This window comes from Pungitius pungitius, chromosome 16 (genome assembly GCF_949316345.1).
Source record: "Pungitius pungitius chromosome 16, fPunPun2.1, whole genome shotgun sequence".
In the NCBI taxonomy this organism is placed as follows: Eukaryota; Metazoa; Chordata; class Actinopteri; order Perciformes; family Gasterosteidae; genus Pungitius; species Pungitius pungitius.
This window is the reverse complement of record NC_084915.1, coordinates 11,622,848-11,646,520: the sequence shown is the minus strand read 5'-3', so window position 1 is coordinate 11,646,520 and position 23,673 is coordinate 11,622,848. Positions and strand designations below refer to the sequence as shown.

Genomic DNA, 23,673 nt, shown 5'->3' with positions numbered 1-23,673 from the left:
TTGATGAAGGTAAAAACTGCCATAATCAAGGCAGATGCTCCCGCACAGCCTACAATCTATCTATTGTTATTAGTGTTTATTAGTGCATTTACAGCGAATAAGATGCAAGGCGAGACTGTTAAAATGACATTTAGTCACACAGTCACATGCCCCGACAAAACCACATGCTGATCAGCACAAAACCAGTTCTAAGCTCATTTTAAGCCTTAACGGCTCCTTAGATATTTGAAAGACATCAAATATCCACCTGTGAGCTGTAAGCGTTAACATGATAAATATCAGGCCTGAGCCATTTAAACAGACCACTATGTGTACCAACAGTAAAACATAGAATGTAATTTGAACAAGCAAATGTATTTGGTACAAAAATAGTTTATTAAAAACACTTTCCTCTGGCTGAAATATTGGAGGTATTATGTCCATGTGTTTTGTGTTACTAACAAATCATAAAAAACATCTGTCAACTTTTAAACCCTCAGGAGTTAAAAAAAAAAAAAAAGTTAAAGCAAGACTTTTCCTTCCCAGTCAATTTGCTTCTCTACGATAAACAAATCACAGATCATAAACCACAAATGCAGTTTTGAATCGTCAGTGATAGAAGCATATTTACAGCAGTGTGTTGCAAGCAAATCTCTTCATTTCATCTCCTTAGTTTTGCATTCTATGCCTTTGTTAAATAGATTTTAGGAAGGGTTGGATTTGAAGAATCTGGTCTTCAAATGTTAATAACTTTAGTTAAAGCTCGTCTGCAGTGAAACAGACGCAACGTTCACTGTATAAACATAACAACTTCAACGGGAATATTAGTTCTGAAAAGTACTTGTGAAAACATTAAACAGAAGCCAGGACAAAAGATTTGCTTAATCATTTTTTTTTTGTTTTTACTTTAGTTTTTGAACAGGGTGCAGTCATTGAAAATGACTTTTGACCAAAATCTTTGACTTCTGAAAACAGAGCCATGAATATAACATCTGATTTCTTTACATCCACAATTTTACAGGGGCGATATATACAGTATCACCATGACCCGAATGTATCTTGTTTTTTTCCGTGTTACGTCAAAATGTCTCATCTGATTTTCTGAATATGTCATCGAGCCCCCACAACGTTTAATGATTTGCCAAAAATATATATATACCTATATACACACAAATAATTAAAAGATCTTAAGTGAAGCTGGATAAGAACCGCATATTAGAAGATTGGGAAGCATTCAGGATTCCTTAAATCTTATAATGATATGTGTTTGGACAACATTTCAGTTCTCAGCCAAATATGACTATCAAGTTCCAATACTAGTGGTAGAGATAAACTTCAATAAAACCATGTATTTTACATACAATACGTTTTTCTACCTGAAATAAAGTGTGTTTCAAAGGATGAAAAGCAGGGACATAATCAAAAGGGGGGCTCAACAATTGGTGTCAGCAAAGTAGCAAGTCTAATTTTTGGTGTGACATACCAACAAGTCTACCCCGACGTGTACTTTTCTTTCCCAATTCAAAACACCTACAACGTACTTGATTGGCCTTTAAGGCCGAGACGGTCCTTTCAATGCTGTGCATTAAAGGCTGTGATCTCGCAGTGGAGGGCGGACATGAAGCACAAGATGAGACGAAAACAACATAAAGTTAAGTAAATGGTGTCTGCATTCTCATATCAGTTTGTTTGAGAGGAAGCTATTCAGTGTTTGACGTTTTAAAATGAACATATTCACCTTGATGAGGAAGGCCTGCTATCATACAGATAAGGCAATGAAGTAAAAAATACATTTGTGTCATAGAACTAAATTGGTTTTCACTGTCTGTAAACCCACTTTGTAGAACTTTTCTAAAAACATAAAAGCTAAGCTCAATTAACCTAGAAAGGACAGATAAATGATAACATGCAAACACGTGTTCATTCTTTCATCTTACAGGGAAACCTAACATGTGAAAGTTTAAATACAGCAATTTAACCTAACCAATTTTCATGTGGTCATGTTTCCAGAAGCAAAGCCAAATTTGACCATAAAACCAGTCTTTCTGAAAAGAGTCATTTACATACGTTTGACAACACGTCTGGGAGACGGTGGTTTGTAAAGACAAGTTCAATCACCCACTGACAAACGTAATCGAAATCTTATGCCAGGAGATGAGGACGCCTAATATTGTGAAAAAGACCTTTTATAAAAAAAATATTTATAATAATAATCATCATCATCATTCAGTGGTTCACAGCAGTCTATGGCTGAAGGAGCAGTGAGCCACTCTCTGATGCTGCTTCCTGTTGTGTTTCTGTGGGCTCACTTTGAGCGGAGGGCGAGGGCACAGAAGGCGTCCGCTCTTCTGCAGCGGCTGTTGCCTCTGGAGTTAAAAGTTCACAATCGGCCTTCTTTTCAGAAGCCGCCGCACTTGGTTCTTTGCCCGTTTCCGCAGTTACACCAAGAGTCACAGGGGTTGGCTCTGTTGCATTAGGGGTCTGAAGTCTTTCCTTGTTTTCCAGGTCCGCCAATCGATCGTCCCTGTCCCACCGGGTGGTCCTCTCTCGTCTCTCGGACCGCCTTGGCCTGTCCCCTTCTTTTCCCTCAGCTCTTTTCCCTCTTTCTAGACTCCCTCCTTCTACCTTTCCCCGTTCTCCTCCTTCTGCCCTCCCTCGGTCCCTATCCCCATCATCGCTCCTCCCCCGCTCCCTGTCGCTATCCAGGCTGTTCCTCTTTTCCCTCCAGTCGCGTCTGTCTCTGTCTCGATCGCGGTCTCTCTCCCGATCTCTGTCCCGATCGCGGTCTCTGTCCCACCCACCCCCACGTTGACCTCCTCCATCTTCTTGCCAGCCTCCGGGTCGGTCCCTCCCTTCCATTCGGTCACCGCCTCCACCCCTCCCTCCATCGCCAAATAGACGCCTTCCACCTCCAAAACCTCTGTCCCGCTCTCTGTCCCTGTCCCAGTCCCTCTCCCTGTCCCGCTCTGGCTCTCTGTCCCTGAACGCGGGCCTGTCTCCCCTGAATGGTCTACTATCCGTTTCTTCTGGCTCCTCCAGGGGGTGAGGCACCCCCGGTCTGATAAAAGGAGGAGGACCCGGCGGAGGAGGGCCCTGTCCATGTGGTGGGAAAGGCGCCCTCATATTGTGGGGAGACATCATTCCAAAGCCTCCTTTAAGTGGAGGGGGGTCATGGTGCATCATTTGAGGGTGGGGCCCTCTTGCAATCATCTGCGGGGGCATAGGTGGCATGTTGTGGTGAGGGGGCCGTGGCCCGTGGGGTGGGGGGAAACGCTGCATGTGTGGTGGCGGGGGAACCGGAGGACGCTGGAGGGGAATTATACCGGGCCGTGCGCCAAGCAGACCACCAGGAGGGGGTTGGATGTTTCCAGGGGGAGCACCGGGGAGGGAACCTGGAGGTCCTCCCAACTGGTTACCTGCCAGGGAAAGAAATACGAAATACAGCTTTAATGTTAACCCAACTTTCATGAAGGGTTCAAAACGTACCATTTGAGAAGCATGAACACATGTCACTAGACACACTGTGTGATTCTTCAATTATCTAAATCAACTAGACATCATTCAAATGGATTGATTGAGAAACAATTGATCCGATGCACATTTTGTTTAATAGATGAGATGCCCCCAGTTTTAATGAACAAACTCAATCTAAAAAGTGCAGAGTAAATCCAACTGACCCATGAGTCCCATCTGGTTGTTGAAGATGTTGGGACCCTCCGGGATTTCGTCATTTTTCCTGTTGCCCAGACCCATTGGGTCCAGAGACGGATCTTCAACTCCACCTTTGGAGGGAGGAAGAGGGCCGAGGGGCATGGTCCCCGGGGGAGGGTAACCTGGGAACAGAACGGGGAAAGGAGTTAGGGTTTGGTTTGTTTTAGCTGGCGTGGAACTACAAAACTGAACCATAGCCTCTGAAAAGGTGATTTGTTGATAAAAGCAGTCCAGCCAGAGGGGTTCATGATGCAATTTCAAAAAGAAGCATTTACTTAATAAAATATTCCCACCCAATTGTCTTTTTCCCCCCCGTTTTCCAACGATTATTTCATCATGAGCTCCATACGACACCAGATACACAAAGGAGCAGCTGAATCTTTCTTTCAGTAGCGATTAAGATCATTTGAGTTGGAGGAATGCCCGTGAGAGACTGACGACGGCCGAAGGAAGTCACTACCTGGAGGCATCTGCATGGGGTTGAAGCCAGGTCGGATGAAAGGTGGAGGAGGGATGCCCGGGGGGAAGGAAGGCGGAGGCATGCCCATGGGCCCGGGGAAAACAGGGGGCTGGAGAGAACCCACACCAACCATGGGCTGCTGCATCGGAGGAACCTGAGAACATTTATAGGCCTTCAATTAAGATTTTGGGTGACAATGTTATTTGTTATAATTTCAAATTGAACTCAGGTGTGTCTATTTTTTTTTTGATGCTGTAACATATATATATATATATATATATATATATATATATATATATATATATATATATATATATATATATATATATATATATATGTTACAGCATCAAAAAAAAAATATAAAATACAAAGTGTTTTGATTGCACTTGGCTGTGGCTTCTTCAAACGACAAAAGAACGGTGATACATCTGTATCTACCATAACTACAAGTTTCAGAATGATATGTTACAATCATTCAGTTACACTAATATCTTGCAGTCATTGTCGTTTACCTGTGCAGGAGGAGCCGCCGCGGCAGAAGGAGGTGGCACTTGTGTTTCCTCCAGGTGCTGGAGCTCCGAGCGGCCGTTGTGGGTGAGCTCCTCCTGAAGGCCGAGAGACTTCCTCACTCCACTCCACTCTGAAGAAAGACAAGACACGTTAAAAGGCACACTGGCATATAAACTATGATACACGATAAGATAAATAATACAACTTAAGTGAATAAGAGCAGTATATGCGTTGACTTAGCTATTGAAGCTAATTATGGGTAACTGGACCTCGCAGCTCTTATGTCTTGTTGGTATGATGTTCATATGCCTGTCGAGAGCTCTAACCTGGCGATAAGGTGTCTAGATCCAGGATGCCTCCTTCTTTGAGCTCCTCCAACTGAGCCTCTTGGATTTTAGACCACGGTACATAGGTTACACCCAGCTCCACGTCCCAGTACTGTTTAAACTCGGGCTTTATGCCCTTGTTTAGTGCCCAAGCAATCTGGCAGGAAATTAGGAAAAAATAATTATTAATTCAAGAGACATTTCTCAGTTTTCTTTCCACTTGCTTTTTCTAAGCAGCAACCGGCGTTGCTCACTCACCTTGATGGATTTTTGGTTCACTTTGTGAGATCCTCTACTGAGCTTCTGCAGAGCCTTGAAGGCATCCTGCCTATTTATCATGAGGATATAGGCACAGCCACGTGGAGGGATCATCTTGACAAGGGAGGAGGAAAGAGGGTGAGGGGGAAAACCACCTGTATTGTATATTGTTATAAAATACACAGCGCGTAATGTATCTATACACGTCAAAACTTACATTTATGGACTCTATTTCCCCGAACTCTTCCAGTAAAGAGGCCACATCGTGCTGTTGCGTTCGCTTGTCCAGCTGGCCCACCCAGAGAGTTGTACTGCAAACTGTCAGGGAGACAGAAAAAAAAATTGTTTTTATGTAACTACTGAAAACCACATTCATCAAACAGGTAATTTCCGGTCCATGTCCATATACTTGAAAAAATAGGGCCATAAATAGAGAATGACTCACTGCTGAGTGTCTCGCTCTTGGGTGCTGGAAGGCCTTTCTGCCGTCGCTCTCTCTCCTTCTCCCTCTCCCTGCGCTCCAGCGAGCGAGGGCGTGGGGAATGGTGACGCCGGTCTCTGGAGTGGGAGCGGGATCGCCTGTGCCTGGACCGCCGTGAACGGGAATTAGACCGTGACCTCCTTCGCTTTGGAGATCTGGAGGGAAAAAAATATGCATTTTTTGATATGTTCAAAAGCTTATCCATATAAAACAAAAGATTCTGAGAGAAAAGGTTTGTTCCATTTGTGATGCCTACCTGGAGCCTGAGTGCGATCGTCGGCCATGTCTGCCATCCCTCATAGATGAATGGTCCATATCAATTGAATCCTGATAGGATATCGAAAATGCACGGTTATAAATCGATGACAACATTTAGATAGTTTAGCAGTTTTTTCTGACATCAGTTTTAAATTTTATTGTAAATGTAAAAGAAAAATAAATACTGTAAATTTCTGTTTATCAACTGAATTTTACAATGACATGTTCTGCTCAACACCCTTCAAACCATTTTTAAATCTACCTGTTGTTGCTGGGCTGCATTGGGGGGAGGGTACAGCCCTGGGAAGCCTGGAGGCCCAGTAGAACCAGGGGGCGGCTGCCCGGGCATAGCGTGACCCAAAGGAGGCATCATAACTGGGAAGCTTTGTCCTGGCTGTAAACCATAGGCCTGCAGCTGGCCATTAGGAGGCAGAGGGACCTAAGAAAGACAACTGGAATGATAAATAATGTGCATACAACAGAGGTTTCTAAATCGAAAATGTATTTGAAAGTAAATTATTTGCTGTCCATGGTAAATATAATATATAAACCAAAAATCGACAAGAAATTTATTTATTTGATAATATTACATGGAAATTTTAAATAGTAACAAAAAAAAAATACAAACCTAAACCTAAAAATTAGAATGCTATAAAAGTGATTTCTTATACAACTAGAAAGGTTTGCTTTTATTACCTGTTGTGAGAAATCTTGCAACATCCCTGGCGGTTGAAAGTGCTGTTGGAAGCCTGGAGGCTGTTGCATACTAAGGATAAAATATAACCCATTAGCTTCACAGCTATAAATTCATTTTTTAAAAATCAATCAGAGTATCCCTTTTCGCGGCATTGCGGAGCGGCTGCATCATGCACAATAAATCAAATACTTACAAGGAGGCATGAGATTCATCCTTCTTTGTTTCTTCTCCAACTTCTGGTTCATCATCATAGTCAAAACGGTCCAGAAGTTTCTAAGAGAGGTAATAAACGAATTATACTCAAAGGACGGTCTTTCGAAACAGTGGCTGACCAATGAAATGTTGCTCTGAGTATTAAAAGTTGTTGATGGTATATGCAAATACAGAAACGCACTTCCACCTTGTCAAAGGCGGCTTTCTGCTGGATGGCTTGGGCAGCTTGGCTGAGCGGAGGCGGTTGCTGGGCGACCACGGGCAGACCAGCGGTAACGTTTGGAGCCTGTGTTTGACTGGCATGGACCGCAGGCTGAGAGTCGGTGTCCAGCATCCCGGGCTGCTGCTGAAAGTTCTGGAGCATTTGTTGAAGCTGGAAGAAGTGAAAGTGGCCGTCGATGAGAAAGGCAAGCAAAGGTAAAAAAAAAAAGCAAAACGAGTGTGGTCAAAGCTTAAACAGGTGTGCCGTGGTACACACACACACACACACCTGCTGACCCTGCGTGGACTGGAAGAGCTGTGCCACAGCGGCAAAGGCATCTGCGTTTTGCAGCTGAGCAGAGGATGTCGTAGTGGAGTTTTCTGTTACCCCGGAAACTGTTTCTTTGGCGGGAGGTGGGGAAGAACCTGAGGGGAGATACACCAGAAGAATGTGTGCAGGAAGGGGTGGGAGGGGGGCACATGTCTTCTAATGAAAGCACAGCAATACTTAAGCAGATTATTATTTAATTGTTACAAGGTAGTGTATTATCCGTCATCAGGTTGCACAGCAAAATGAGAGGAAAAATAAACAAAAACAAAACTGCTTTATATCTATAAAATGCAATATCACAAATATTTTGTAATTTTTTCCACAAATTACCTGGGTCATCTGAGCCTGTGTAGGATGCAGCAGCGCTGCTAGAGCCCGCTGCCATGTCCAGGAGGGGCTGAATAACCTCAATCTTGAACACCCTGTTCTTCTGCCATAGGTTCAACACCCGCACAATCTTACTCTACAAAAGGAAAATAAGAAAGCAAGGGGAATTACAGGAAGCTGATTTAGGAGGAGGGAGGTAAATCCTTGTTTGTGAATACAAAACTATAGTCCAAAAGTTACAGAATCATTCACCTATTGCTTTGTTTTCTTACCCTCTCATGTACTGGGCAAAGGCACAGGTTCTCAAAGGTTCCTGTAATATTTTTGGTAAACCTTGGGCCAAACACGTCCTTGTCAGATCCAAACTGGTGCCTCGACTGCCGAACAATGGAATCCACCACATACAGGCCAGCTACCTTGTACTCCGGCTTACACTAATGAGAACACATGGGGAAAACACACAGTGGGTTAGTTCATGTTTCATAAAATGGAAATGGGTGATAACTGAATGTACAACAGGCTCGTCCCACCTTTTTGATAAACTTCTCCACTATCTGGACCACATGTTTGTAGAGCTGAGAAAGAAAGAAGCAAGAAAGCAGGTTATCACTTAGATTGGACTTAAAATGAAAATACAGAATAGAGAGAATACTGTCCGGATAAATCCTAAAGTAACTCTTATAACGAAGGAATGACAAACAATTTCTTACTTTCATAGCTTTGATGGCCGATTTGGTGATGGAGATCATTTTAGCCCGAGAGATTGGAGGCTTGGAGTCCATCAACGAGAATAACTAGACAGAGTAGATGATGGTTGGGTGAGATGGCAGGAGGAGAGGAGACTGCTTGAGGGGTTTCAGAGGCGATGCCAATCATTTAAACTGGAAAAATTAACTTGTATCATGTTGATCATAAACTTAACAGGGCTGATCCCCATTTAATAATGATATACCCGTTTGTTTAATTATAACACCTAGCTTGTATCAGTTGCCACTGATGAGATACAGTTACAGAACAAATGAATCAGAAATAAACTCCACACAGTTGACAGGGGGACTACTTCTGAGGATACTTCATAGCGGGTTGGTGCAATAGGATTTTAATAAAAAGATCCAGTACTAAAGTGCAGGTTTCCTCTGTTTACATTTGTGAGATAGAAAATGCTCTTGAGGGTGCAGCACACCAGCTCATGGGGTTTATTATGATCTGCTGTCACAAACACATTAGGACCGGTTAAGTTACACCACAGGTTTGTTTGTGTTTACCACTCGGAACATAATTCAGCAGACACGACAGGAACCTTATAAAACACCAGTGGATGACTTGACCCGTCTTACGGCTGGGCCAGCATCGAAGCTCAGCCCTCAGGCCATACTCTCACAGCGTCTCGGCCTGGCGCCTTCTGGACGCGGGCCGTGCACGTCCCTTCTCCGGCTGAGAACATTCGGCTGGCACGCTGTGCCGACAACAATGGGGTCGTGTGTTTGCCAACAGTGTTGTTTTCCAACACAACTGTTAGGAACCATGCTCTCGAGCGCTAACGTAAACCGTGGTCTTGCGAACTTTTGAGCAAGGTTTACAATACTGTTGAATATGGCGTTGCGTTAGCTCGCTAGTTAGCATATAGTCCTGTGTTTTATTTCAGTACCGGCATAACTTGCTCTGCAGGTGCATCTACAGTGCAGGCGTTAACTCGGTTAGCCTTAAAGCCAGGCGCGATGCACGGGTCCGGCTAGCTCGCCGAGAAGGCCAACTGGTCAGTCCTGCACAGTTAGCTGCACAACTAGCCGCACAGCAACTCAGCGCTGCGACTCGGAGACCGCGCGGTCTCGGCGAGCCCCGAGGGGAGGCTTACCTCGTGGTTAAAGGCGTTGACGGCATCCATGATTAACCGACACTTCGAGTCGTCCTCTGAATTCCCGGTTCCCGGCCTAAACGCGATGTTTATTCAAGGAAGGATTTGTACAACATGTCCGCTCTCGGTGGCTAACGACAGTTAGCTTAGCATCGGTAGCTCTTGGGTCGGCGGGCAAAGCATGATGGGATTCTGTTTTGTTGTGCAATGTTTTGGCCACGTGGGGGCGGAGTTGTGCATAAGATGCGGCTGTACAGGAGGGTTACTGGGCGATTTCATGAGCATTTCCTTTTGTTGAGCTAAATGCTCTTCGGGTCTACCTTTAGTAGTGTGCAACGGATAAAAAATATAATATATATAATAAAGACACCACTTTTAGGCCCACTTTGTAGAAGTAGTACGTGACCATAAAGACTAAATGCTAAGACTATTCGTGATTGAAATGACTGGTACACAATAGGTAATAGTACAATATAAATTAAGTAGCAATGGTGATGTCTATTATATTTCTATCAATTTCCAATGTTACTGGGATGAAAACTGAGTTCTACCTTCGAAGTGTCATAAGCAACAATGGTTACAGAGTTTGGGGGAAATCCACACTTTTATAGTTTTGCGATGCTTCTCGAATTCAAACCACTACATGACATCTGCAACTCTTCCACTAAGAGGCTACTTTTAATTTAAAACGATCTACAAATGATTAACTGATTCCTTCACAGGACCCACGTGTTTCATGTCTGAACCGATCCCCTTCATGGATCGTATCTTTCTTGTACAGGATACTGTTAAATTACAAGGATTAAATAACTTCATGCTCTAAATAATAATTATTAAGAATGAAAGACAATGCAGAGTGTAAAGGCTCAGCAACAAGGCAGGCATAACTCATTGCATCAGTACTAGGTCTGATTGTGTTCTAGTACTAAAGCATTACTCCAACAGATGGTGCTATACTCATACTTTTGGTTCCAGGCCTTAGTGTCTGGTTTGGTGTCTCGAAAGCATGGTCCAGTAGGCCAGTCAAACTGCAGGTGTATTATTCTCACTCCTTCTAGGAACAAGGAGTGAACCAAACAGCACATCTGTGTTAACAATGCCATCTGATGCTTATATAAAACATCAGTTTTATCAACACCTCCCTGACAGAGTCAGAAATAAACATATGTTTCACATTATGAAACAGTAGTTGTTGAATCAGATGTCATACTGTCATGTGTTTTTCCCCTGTATGATAACATATGACAGCATCATATTAAGTCGGATTAACCTGAGCTGAACACAAGTACAGGACGAAAAACAAAAATATGCCTCAAACTGACCATTGCTGCAGCGTGCGCACCTTCACGCCAGGATAATAACGCGCTTACAGGGCTGCGTGGCGCAAAGCACATGGTGTCAACGAATCCATCCTTTACGCACAATTCTAACATTACAAAACATTACAGTTACAGCGATGACGACAAAAAACACGTGGAGAGAAGTACATAAAATATCCAAATAGTTGCATTCATGTTGCGCATGTACAAATAAAATAGTCTTTGTTCACAGCCGTCTACAGCGTGAGCGCACCATGCGGGATCCCCCCCCCCCCTCCTCCTCCTCCTCCTCCTCACAGTACCCCCTTGTTCTCACATGTGCTCCGCCCGTCTCCTTGCTGATTGGATTGAAATACACCCTCTACTACGACTACCGAATGAAGGGTTGAGTGTGTTGGTTTTTTTTTTCACCCTCACACTGAGAAACGCCCACCCATATGACCGCTAAAGTCAGTTCAAACTGAACAACACGCTGCCTCCACGCAGACTGTTCACGAGACGTTCACGTGTGGAGCAGGCGCGCGGTGTGACAGCCCGAGCTTTAGAATAAGAAAAAAAAAAACTTCACAAGTATGAAGACAGGTTGCGTCAGTTTACAACTTCCTCTGATTGAGTGCGACACTTTTTTCTAGTGTGGTTTTAATCTGCGCTGAGACGCCAACCGGGACTCGTCATCGGAATCTGCTGAGCGCGCGCACTTGGATGCTTTTTTGGCCCGCACAGGTGGCGCGAGCGGCGGTTCCCTTAATTCGTCATTAAGGGCAAGACGCAGGCACGTTAAGCATTTAATACCCCGTCTTCAAGGTTGGAGACGGACGAGCTGCGTAAAACTCCCCCACCCACCCCGTCCGCGTTAAAAACGGACCCCTGGACAAGGGGTGCTGTGATGCCAGTTGCAGACACCGACATGGTGGTAGACAACAGCCACGGGTTATATGAGGGTAAAACCCCAAACAGTGCCGGGAATGAAGGCGTGCTCCCGGCTTCGATGTACAGCCCGGCGGCGGACATCCTCAAGAACTTTTACCACACCAAACGGGTCGGGAACTATCTGATCGGGAGGAAGCTGGGAGAAGGATCGTTCGCCAAAGTTAGAGAAGGTCTCCACGCGATGACCGGGGAGAAGGTAAGACTGAGGGGAGCTTTGCAGCAGGGTTTTCAATGTGTTGTGTGTGATATGTTTTTGTTTTTTTTAATTCTTATATATTTGTCTTTATTTCAAAGCAACATGTGACCCTGTCGCCTGCCATCACCACTGAAGTTCATTTATTCCATGGGATTGCTTGCACTAAAAAAAAAAAAAAAAACTTTTGATAAACATTTTTTCTTTTCTTTTTAGAAATGCAATACCTGAATGTTTTATCACTCAGCTCATGCATGTGCGCCAAGCCAAACTGTTAACCTGTTAGAACTGACAGTTTAGTCATGCATGGTGCTTTAGTATCTTTTAGTCCCGGAACCACTTCTCAGCTTTCTCAGAGAAAGTGATGAGCCCTGGAAGGCTTTCATGATAAGCCCATCAGGCACCACCGGGTGTTGAACCTCGGCCACACACACACAAAACAGCATGGCTTGTTTTCTGGCCAGTGACAACATTTATTGTGTGTGTGTGTGTGTGTGTGTGTGTGTGTGTGTGTGTGTGTGTGTGTGTGTGTGTGTGTGTGTGTGTAACTGGGGTAACTGGGTGTTTTTCTGAACCTCTTCTTTGTCTTGCTGCTGCTGGTGATCTCACCGCTGGGCAAGCGCAGGCCTGTGATAGGGGCGCGGGGGGGAATTGTTCGGCCTATGAGAGCGTAGGGCTGCTACTTGCATATTATATCATGTTTTTGATAAATGGGCCTCATTCTCATTACGATTCCGCCAGCACAGGGCTTTGATATGGGCCACCATTGGCCACTGGTTGCCTTTGTCTCTCAAGGCTGTTTTTGAGGGGCAGCCAGGACATTTACATTTTGAAAAAACAAGAACCCGCTTTTCCTCAATTGGCCCTTAATGAAGACCAAGATATTTTTGTAAGTGTGTACAAAAGAATATGTCCCACTGATATTCATGTTTAGCCTATTAAAGCACATTAAATATTAGCTCATCCGATGCTGTTTCTGTGAGGAGTAAAGAAAGCGCTCCTCTCCTCTTCCCTTACCTCACGCTCTTTGTTGAGGATGATGCAAACGCTGGCAATCACACAGCACAGCACATGCTCTCCCTCTATTTACACTCTCGCTCTCTCATTCAGGCCCCAACAGGCGCTGGGAGGGCGCGGAGGGCAGTGAGTTTATTCAAGCAAAAGGATAGTGGAGGGTGAAGGGAAATACAGTACAGGAGGAGTCCCAGATCCTTTTTTTAGCATCACTAGAAAGTCCGTTTGAGGGGATGAGAGACCGTGTGTATGTGTGTGTATGAAAGTAAGGAGAGGTGAGAGATGGTGCTGTCATGGGCAGGGGGGCCTGGGAGGTCACATGCATGTGTTTTTGATGTCTGTAACCCACTTTCCCCTCGGTAACCCCCCCCCCTTCCCCTTCCCCCCCAGCCCCAGTCCCCGCTCCCTCCTTTCTGTCTGAGGGGCGCCTGATAAACAACTGAATCCCCAAGAAGCCCCCTGGCTGGGCACACCCCTCCCCCTCTATATCCCCAACCCCCCCCCCCCCTTCCACACCCCTCTCTACATATAGACTATAGCCTACTGTAAATACAGTGCCCCACCCCCCCGTACACCCTACAGCCCTTCTCCTTTCCACGCTGCCCGGCGTAAACACGGGCCATCTATAACCGTATTGTGACAACACACACACACACACACACGGTTTAATTAGCTGCTGTAAAAAAATTAAAACAAGCTTTTCCTCGATGAATCAATTATCATTAGATGAAAGGAGGAAATAATAAAAAATAAAGACAAGCTGAAGGACAGGGGAAAGAGACGACACACCCAGACAAACGGCCACTTTGTCCTTCACCGTTGCGTTAATGGATACGGTGATTCGCCTTTCCATGTCGGTGGGCTCTCCTTGAGATGATTTGCCGTGTGTGATAGCCATGCTCTTGACCTCAGTCTAGACAGCACACAAGGATAAACGGGGCAGAGGATGAAATAGAGTGGATGGGTATGTTATTAAATGTAATTTACTCTGTCATAAAGGACATGTTCTTTGGATTTTATGGGGAGACTGCAAGTTTATCCTCCAGTGACACCATCGGGGTGGAGAAACATGGCGAAAAGATTGCCTGCGGTTTTTTTTTAACAGAACATTTGGAAATCTCCTCACTTCAGTCTGTTGAGTCTCGTGTGTGTTCAGCGACGTCTTTTACGCAAATGGGGGAGTTTCAACTGTCCATTTGGCCCTGGGGGCCTCTTCAGCAGATCATTTGCCTTTCCCCTACTTTATGATGGTTCAGTAACCGCTCCAACTCACACATTCTCTCACACACCCCCCTCAGCCTCGGGGCCCTATAGCGCCTGGGATGCCCCACATTGGGAGCAGCTGCGAGGGAGAGGTCAGCGTTGAGTTGTACACCCCCCCGCAATGGAGGCCGAGCAGCTTGTCACCTGTTACACTAGAGCACTAGTTACACCTCTCCTCGCACTAGCCCTCTCTTGGGTACGATTCACAACGGCCTCCCTCGATCCCTCCAGGTGGCGGTGAAGGTAATCGACAAGCGGAAGGCCAAGAAGGACTCGTATGTGACCAAGAACCTGCGGAGGGAGGGCCACATCCAGCAGATGATCCGCCACCCCAACATCACGCAGCTGCTGGACATCCTGGAGACGGAGAACAGCTACTACCTGGTGATGGAGCTGTGTCCCGGCGGGAACCTCATGAACAGCATCTACGACAAGAAGCGCCTGGACGAGCGGGAGACTCAGAAGTACATCCGGCAGCTGGTGCTGGCCGTGGAGCACCTGCACAGGGCGGGAGTGGTGCACAGGTAAGAGAAAAAACACGACAACGACCACACACGGCTCTCAAATGTTAGTAGAATTGATACGGACCACATTTTCTCACAATAAAATGTTTGATTTGATTAAGGGAGGAAAACAGATCTACGTTTCTAAGCCCTTCCTGGGAACTAAATTCGTATCATGGTGATCGAGATTACTGTCTAACAGGATTTCTGAGACTGTGGAGGGGTCTGACAAAACAACAATGGATCCTGGAAATCATCCAGCGTGACCCAGATTGGGGGGGGGGCAGGGACCTCTCCCGCTTGTGCATTGTGTGACTATGATGAGTAATCATATGTAAACACAGACACTCTTTGTCTCACAGGGATCTGAAGATTGAAAACCTCCTGTTGGATGAGCAGGACAACATCAAGCTCATAGGTAACTCAAGAGCTCTTATATTTGCAGTGTATTTTTTTTTTATTGTTCTTGTTTAGTGCAACGTTGTTTCACTTCAAATTTCCTGGGAATGACCGTGTCGAAATTCAATTGATTTAAATACAAAATGTCCCACTTCAGAGGACAAGAATTCTAATCAAGAAATAAATAACAAAAGAAGGAATTTTCTCCATTTCTACAGTAATATAAATATAAATATAAATGTTTTCTCTGTGGGAGTGAGTCACAGTGTCCGACATGTGGTGAAGAGCAAAGAGCAATTACATATCCTGTTAAACCGTTTACAAGCTCTCTAGTGCTAATGTGCTATTCTGTATGTGTATGTAACGCTGTGATGGGGCAATTTGTTCAACGAGTGTAATAAACCCAGAAGTGAAACACTCAACCCACCTTTGTCCCTTTCAGATTTTGGCCTCAGTAACTGCGCAGGCATCTTAGGATACTCGGATCCGTTCAGCACCCAGTGTGGAAGTCCCGCCTACGCCGCCCCGGAGCTGCTCTCCAGGAAGAAGTACGGGCCAAAGGTGGATGTCTGGTCCATGTGAGTGCACACCCCTTTATTATTATTTTTCCAAAAAGTCAGTTTCTACCAAAGTTCTACTTGTTTAAATACGTATATTTGAGGATTTCCCTTCAAGCTAAAGAGTGTGTGTCTCTGATCTTCCAGCGGCGTCAACATGTACGCGATGTTGACTGGGACCCTTCCGTTCACCGTGGAGCCCTTCAGTCTCCGAGCCCTCCACCAGAAGATGGTGGACAAGGAGATGAACCCTCTGCCTCCCTCCCTCTCCACAGGTAGACACCGAGCGCACTCAACACATGTGTGATTAATTCAGGACTGACCATGGTGGGGGGAAAAAAACAATATACATTACCATTAGAGGGATACGTTGACGGATACTTGCAAATCGCTTTCATCCCTGACACTAAGCTGACACCAGTGTGGAGTTGGAATGTATACGGCGTGTAATTTCAGGTTATGACTGCACGTAAGAGAGAGAATGTTGATGGTTAGGTTTCTGCAAAGAGAAGCAAGAGAAGATAATGAACTAGAAATTGTGCAAGGCAACGGCTTTTACCCACCTTTCTTGTTAAGTCGCTGACACTGCATAAAAGAAATATACATTGATAATATTTTCAATAGTAGAGTATAGAGTATTTGTCAGTAATCCTGAGAAGGCAGTTTTATCAAGTAAAGAAAAGTATTGTACAGAATTCTATAAAATTGAGTGTGATTTTACGAGGGAACGCAGGGTGTACTCGTATTGCAGCTGCTTTTGTCCCTCTCAAATACCAGTGAGGGATTGCTTAACCCGGTTATGTAAGGAACTATTAATCAAGCCAATGACATGAACCAGTCATCTCATCCGTCTTATGTTGGAACAGAATGAAAGCTGATGGCACGAGTGAAGGCTACTTTTGTTGGTGGGTAGGACAGGACGAAAGGGTTATGAGACTTGTCATTGAAAACAGTCTGTTGTTCAGCTTCGTAGTGATGCATATACCTAGAGAGAGGTTACATGAAAAAAAAATGAGAAATGTCAAAACACCTTTCAGTAAACTAGTTGAATGCATCGCTTATGTATATTCTATTTCTCTTCCTCAGCTGCTATCTGTCTCCTGAAGAAGCTTCTTGAGCCAGATCCCAACAAGCGTCCCAATATCCATCAAGTCATGGCGGATTCCTGGCTGCAGCTGGCCAACAAGAACACAGGGGCCCCGTACCTCAACAGGTAGACTCACACACAATCTAAAGCTTCAAATCGTTCTCGACATTCTCTATTCGTTTTTTTTTTTGACTTTTCTCAGAAATCCCTTTTTGAAGGATTTGATTTCAAGGCGCCAATTTTCTCGCTCTGCGTTCCCAGGATTCACATCGAGGAAATAAACCACACGGTGTTGCTGCACATGACGGAGAAGATGAGCTACAAGCACAGCGAGGTGCTGAGCGCCGTCCTCACCAACCGCGCCTGCCACACTCTGGCCGTCTACTTCCTTCTCAACAAGAAAATGAAGAGACTCTCCAAAGAGTACAGGGTGAGGCCATCCCTGCCAGCACTTGTGCTTTGTTCCTGTTGATAATCGTAATAAGGAAACTATCCAAACCCTGGCACAAAACACACTCTACCTAAAATTGTTTCTTGATTACGGCTGGATTCAGTTTCTGTTTTAAAAGACGCCAAGAACCGCGAGGTGTTGAACGAGGTCGCACAACAGGTTTGCGTCCAGTGCTGAGCGCCGTCGTAATGTGCTGTGTGTCTGTTTAGGAGATGCAGTTCCAAGAAAAAAAGAAAGGAGAAAAGCAGAAAAGCGAATACTTCCAGACCCAGTGGAGGAAGCACGTCGACAAGCTCACCATCCCCCCGAAGCAGACCCCCGTCTACCTGGCTGTGGCCAAGGGGCCCAGCAAGGAGAAGAAACACAAAACAGGTGAGGGATCACATGATGCAGATTGGGCAGATTTGTAAAAAAAAAAAGAAGAAAGTACCCCTTTATTTATTCTATCTACTTTATTTACCTTTATCCATACAGGGTAGGTTGTTCTTCACTGATACTCATAGTTACCCAGTCATCCATCCACTCCTACTTCCATCGATACAACCATCCGAGCCACCCATCCATCCATCCATCCATCCACTGTTTGTCTATCCATCCGTCCAACTATCCATCCATTTATCCATCCATCTGAGAGTAAACATCCGGCAAAAGTTGCCCGTTTATCGTGGAGAGAACACACAAACACTTTATGGCAGGCAGATGAAACGACTGACAGAGCACAGTACAGAATTCATTTGTCCATTTCATCCTAAACAGAATTTTCATCTCAGCAACACAGCAGCCGTACCAAATGAAAACATGTAAGACAGAGATTGTTAGCTAGGTGGGGTCTGGCATGCAGCCAAGTTACAGCAAGGGCCTCTTCTCATTTGCATGGAAGCGCTCAAGAGAAAGCCCGTAGGCTGTTCGCATCGGACCCAGAATCTTCAAGACGGGCGGTCCTCCACAAGGGTGGAATCAGTACAGAATGTACCTTTCTTTACCTTGCTTTACGCCTCCTTGTTATGCCCTCAGGTGATGGACATGTCCTCACAGACTTGACATGTAGAATGTATATGTGCAGGCCACTGAGCCCAAAAATATTCACACTTGTGCGTGCAGCGGGCTGAACAAGTTAAGTTTACATTTTGAACGTGTTGTATTTGTCTAACGACGCGCGTCTCCTCTTTCCAGGACTTTTGAGGGCCATAACTGGGGGCCATCGGAACTCCCCTCTGGCGCCGCCCGGCACCGTCGCCTCCTCTTCCATGGAATACCTAGAGATTCAACCTCTGTTTTCCAACACCCCGAAGCAACGGAGGCGCTTGGCCACCCTCCCCCAAGTCAACACGAGCCCCGAGCACAACATGCCGGCGCCGCCGGCGCCGTCGCCCATCGGCATGCACTCCTTCGGCTCCCTCTCCAAAGCTGAGCAGATTGAAGAGTCCCCCGCCTCGCCGTGGTACAAGCTGACCAACGGCACCCTGTCGCCGCCGCGCCACGTCTCCGCCTTCCAGCCGGACTCTTCGTACCTTAAGAAGGCCACAATCCCCAGTCCCCCCGTGCTCATTGTCAACCCACAGCCCAAGAAGAGCGTTTCGTCGGATTGGGGCGGTTCCTCCGACACCAGCGGGAGCCCTCCCAGCACGATAGGGAGCCCCCCCGGCAGCTCGGCTTTCAGCCCCCCGAAGTCGGCCTTCAGCGCCCTCAACCCCACCTCGGCTTTCAGTCCACCCTCCGGCAGCGGCGGCAGCGGCGGCGACCCCGACAGCCCGACGCACCGCGGCAAGTTCCCGTCGATGGGAATCGGGCAGCTCCTGAAGAAGAAGGTCCAGCTGCAGCCGTTCTCCTTCCGGCCGGAACAGGTGCTGGAGGAGGTGGTGTCCCCGCCGCCCTACCCCATGCAAACTCTCCTCTGTGCTTCCGGCGCACTCAAGACCCTCTGCTGAGCGACACACGGTGGGCAAAGAAGAAAGAACTCAAGGCCCCACTCAACATTTTGTTTAAGTTGAAGAGGTCTTCCAGAGCGGCCTTTTGAACGTTTCCTTTGTTGCGACTGAGCCACTTTTTAGAGACCGACCCGATCATTTAATAAAAGCGGTGACCCTGAGAAGATGAGATTTGAAATCCCTGAGCAATGACTTAACCTCGCTGTGGCCTAGAGACAGAGTGGCTATGTAATGCACATACACACAAAACACTGTATTATAAACTGAGTTAAGAGGTATTCTCTGATGTAATATTGCTGTAACTGGTTACTTACTGAGGCGCAGACTGATTCCCACCAGCTAACAGATCCCAACTCTTACCCTAACCCTGATTAAATGTATAAGTGTATAAATGTCTTGTCTCTGTAAAAAAACACTCTCTGAGATACCTGCTGACTTCTAGCCCGCTGGCACTGTATCAATGCACTATTATTCCAAACCAAAACCTGTAGTAACAACGGTGTTCGACATCTTTTACCTCACTGCATCGTTGAGACGAGTAAGCATTTAGGTGCAGCAGATGGTGACGCGGTTGCGTAGATTTTTCAGCGTTTAGTGCCGTCAGTTTTCAAGGTATCACAAGAAGAGTCACGCTCTCACTTTTTATAGCGTTTTTATGAATCTCATGAACATGAACGATAATAATTAACAGTTGTAGCTTTTTACGTGCAAGAGTTGCATCTCGAACCAGGGAGGAATGTTTTAAAGACCTCAGTTTGGACTTCCTCCCAGCCTGTTCAAAGGCAGTTTTGATAGAAAGAAAGGATGAAAGAAAAAAAGAGCATCAGAAGCCTTATGAAACTTATGAACCTCGCAAAAGGCAAGGTGGGAGGATCACGTAACATCCATGAAAATAATTCACTTCCTTTGTCTTAATGCTGTAGTGTGCAATAGTCGTAAGTGTTAACTGCAATGACAAGAATTTGCCAAGAGCTCGATGAGAGTGATTTAAGAACCGTGCTTGTAAATAACCCGAGTTCTCTGCTTTCTGTCACTTCTTCCGTTCTATTCGAATGGATTGTAAAATGTTTATCGGACTTCAGAGAGAAAAATAAATGTTCAAAGAAGAAAATTTCCACGGAAACGCGAGGCTTCTTAGTGTTAAGACGCTGCAGAATCTCTTCCTGTCCTAATGAAAAAGTTGCATGCAATATTTCACGAGTCAAACTCTACTGTCGACATTTGAAATCACTCCTTTGTACCTTTTTTTCTTGTTGATACTGAGATACAGACTTGAGTTGCTGTGGGCGGGGGGGGGGGATCTTTTGTAAGATTTTCTAATGGATGGTTTTGTTTAAGTGTCAAGAGATTTCTATGCTGTATAAACTATTTTAAATATTTATACTGAACCCATTATGTGTCTGTCTGGTCTTTCAAATGCACCTGCTTTCTGTCTGGATTCTGTGCACACATGCCAATATATACTTTTTTGAATAGCTCAAAAATATACATTGAATAAATGCATTTCAATTGCTATGATCAAGTCATTCCACAATTATTTATGTACACTTTAAAATGGAGCCCCGGGGCCAAGGAGCACTTTACTACCGCATCGTGCCATTTGTCTCACATACCATACACTTTTCCCACGGGGCACTTGTGGTGGGTTACAAAAAAAACACCCTCAGAACAGCTGAAGGGTCTTGAGCACTGATAGAGACACACGACCCCTCCCTCTTCACTCACACACACTGCAGACATTAATCTACTCAGCTGTGGACCCCCTCTCCCAACCCCCCATCGTAAACCTTTTTGGGCGACACTGGCCTAACGAGAGACAAAGGAGGGGGGATCCTCAAATCTCTGAGACAAACACGAGCACAGGACGACATAAACCGGCCTGTCCGATTAAAACCGGCGGGGCTAAGCTGATGAAAACCGAGGGGCAAGAGTGGCTCCCAAATGCATTAGAGCCGGAGCCTTTTGTTTACCAACAACAGGCAGACAGTGAGTCCAAATCCCGCAGAGGGCCCGGCCACGAGCACACGGCTTAACCACAGCCAACGGGCGAAAGGGCGGCGTGCACGACAAGCGCAGGTCACATACCTGCGGTGCTGCACTGCTGCTATGGAGTGACCTGTGTTTGTTTAGGTACGCACATGCTGTGCACACACACACACACACACACATGCGTGATAGTACCTGCTGACATTATGGAGCACTTTCCAGAGAGAAACACCTCTTGGGACTTCTGTAGATCATGTTTTATGAGACATTTCGCTGCAGGGAGGCACATTTTACAGCCATGGAGGAGAAAATGTGTGTGTAACAAAATGCTCGAATGAAGACGCACTGCTTTTGATGCTATGTATCACCCCAAAAACTAAAAGAATGGGGAAAATAACTATAATGTGAGTGAAGAATGTTCTTAAAATAGTGATGGAAAATGTAAATAAATGATGAGGAAAAAGAAGAGTAAGAAAACGTTGGTGCCACTGTTGTCTTTTGGAGTGTTGTGATTGCCGAAGCAGGTTGTTTATCAAAGTTTAATCTCAGGAAGCCCTATTGGTAGAAATCCAAACTGATGAGATCAAATTTTCCTTGACACACAGATTATTTCTGCGTTAATCTCTGTGTAAACAGAACTAGAATGCCAGGTCTGTGATAAACAACCCCCCCACACTCCAACGTCACACCAGGGGCCGCCAATAACTTGATGTGCTTCATCATAAACACATTATGGTAATTTTAATATTGTGAATCCCTGTTACCAGTAGAAAGCAGTTTGTACGTCTCCTTTCTCCGGGAATCGGTTCAGAGATGTCTGTGGGTCGGCCGGATAAAAATGCACAACGCATGATTTCCTCCTCACTATTTACGGTACTGATCGCCTCTTGTCCGTATTGTGAAGCCAAACATTTTAAGGGTTGGGAGTGAAACAACAAAAGACATGTGCCACACCCTGGAAGAATGTAAAATACCCTGCCAAGTTATGACAGATAATTAAAGTCATGAGTGGTGTCACTGATAAATGATCGCTGTTCATTACCCGTCTTTGACAAAACAAAAATGATGTTTTAATAATCAAATCCGCTTTTAACGAGGCCTAAACTGAACCACTTACTGTTCCGCAAGTCTTTATTTCTGCCGATCTGTTCAGGCTTAGATCTTGATGACACTAATCCTGTTTTCAGCCCACTCCTCGTCACACACACACACGCACACACACACACACACACACACACACACACACACACACACACACACACACACACACACACACACACACGCACACGCCAGGGTGTCAGTGGCAACAGGACGAGCCTTTGTGTCTGGGGAAAACAAACGATTAAACAACCCCGAGCGCACACACACACACACACAACCTGAGCATCCTGGGGTCGTGACCTCGGACCAGCGCTGCGTCCCTCACGCAGAGGGCGAGGAGAGAGTGAGGCGCATGCGTATAAACAAAGACGAGCGCATGGGGAGAGATGTTCCTAATGAAGCAGATGTTCCTAATGATGTAGGAAGCTTTGAGCACTCTGAGGGGATTTGGGATACTCCGTCCGTCTCTTGACCCCCGTTCTGACCACAGACACAGATGAAGGTGATTAATGAAACGAGAAGGCCGCGTGGCTTATCAGAGGTTTATTTTATGCTTTCGCCAGTGGAGGTGCTGTTAGTATAAAAAAAAAGTCACCCTGCACCCTCTGATTCCTGGAGATTACGATTAAAGGTATAACCCCGTCAATTGGAAGGATTTTGGGACACAAAGACAGAATGGAGACTAGACTGTCTTAATGACTTTTGATCTCAAGAGGAGATTTTAGGGAAGCATACGTCAAGTAACCATGAAAGACCAAGTCCAAAGTCCACCTGGGTCCACACACAGAAAAAGTGAAGTTAATGTAACAGGGGCTACTTAATATACACTATGAAATCCATGAGGATGGTATCTACATGAAGTCATTTTTAAGCATTATATTGTTGTTTTGCTTCATTTGGAAAAAAGGCTATGGTGAGACCTGGGCTTTTGGGATATCAAGAGTTAGACCTGGTGTTGGTTCTAAACCAGCAATGAAATAACATAATGGGAGCGATTCTTTTGTCTGGGGAAATCCAAATGAAATGGTGGGACGGCAGAAAATTGGGATTAAATAAACAAACCAAGGAATGATTCAGATTGACATTATTGAAATGATGGTTGTTTTCCCATCTTCTCAGACAAGACACAAATACCTATACCTAATGACTATACCTCATGCCAGAAAAAATAGAAAAGCCACTTTTCCTCCTTGCTCACTTCATAACACCTCCTGGATTTAAGTATTTTAAACAGGAATTGTTTACCTCTCACAAAATAATCATTTCATGGATAAAAAGCCAACATATTTTATATGTCGGCATACAGGTGGCACTCCTTGAGATATTTTTCTCTCT

The 23,673-nt window shown here is 45.3% G+C and overlaps 2 protein-coding genes across 3 annotated transcripts; one reads left to right on the top strand and one right to left on the bottom strand.

Moving 5' to 3' along the window:
- Nucleotides 1–359: 359 nt before the first annotated feature.
- On the bottom strand, nucleotides 360–9,798 carry scaf4a (SR-related CTD-associated factor 4a). 2 transcript variants are annotated; one of them, XM_037467874.2, is made up of 19 exons: nucleotides 9,608–9,798; nucleotides 8,463–8,546; nucleotides 8,283–8,327; nucleotides 8,025–8,186; nucleotides 7,756–7,888; nucleotides 7,384–7,520; nucleotides 7,075–7,266; nucleotides 6,874–6,953; nucleotides 6,680–6,749; nucleotides 6,246–6,422; nucleotides 5,982–6,052; nucleotides 5,690–5,880; nucleotides 5,462–5,562; nucleotides 5,245–5,358; nucleotides 4,987–5,143; nucleotides 4,663–4,790; nucleotides 4,151–4,304; nucleotides 3,657–3,812; nucleotides 360–3,395 (listed from the first exon to the last, which is right to left on the bottom strand). In XM_037467874.2, the coding sequence occupies exons 1-19, from the start codon at nucleotides 9,635–9,637 to the stop codon at nucleotides 2,224–2,226; spliced, it is 3,354 nt and encodes a 1,117-aa protein (XP_037323771.2). In that variant the 5' UTR covers nucleotides 9,638–9,798; the 3' UTR covers nucleotides 360–2,223. The 2 variants fall into 2 exon arrangements, with proteins under 2 accessions (XP_037323771.2, XP_037323772.2); XM_037467875.2 differs by having other exon boundaries at nucleotides 7,081–7,266.
- Nucleotides 9,799–11,351: 1,553 nt separating this feature from the next.
- On the top strand, nucleotides 11,352–20,750 carry hunk (hormonally up-regulated Neu-associated kinase). The gene is made up of 9 exons (XM_037468200.2): nucleotides 11,352–12,052; nucleotides 14,558–14,850; nucleotides 15,192–15,247; nucleotides 15,671–15,806; nucleotides 15,933–16,060; nucleotides 16,872–16,998; nucleotides 17,134–17,302; nucleotides 17,533–17,695; nucleotides 18,497–20,750. Exons 1-9 carry the CDS (start codon nucleotides 11,813–11,815, stop codon nucleotides 19,249–19,251), a joined length of 2,067 nt encoding a protein of 688 aa, XP_037324097.2. The 5' UTR covers nucleotides 11,352–11,812; the 3' UTR covers nucleotides 19,252–20,750.
- The last annotated feature ends 2,923 nt before the right edge of the window (nucleotides 20,751–23,673 follow it).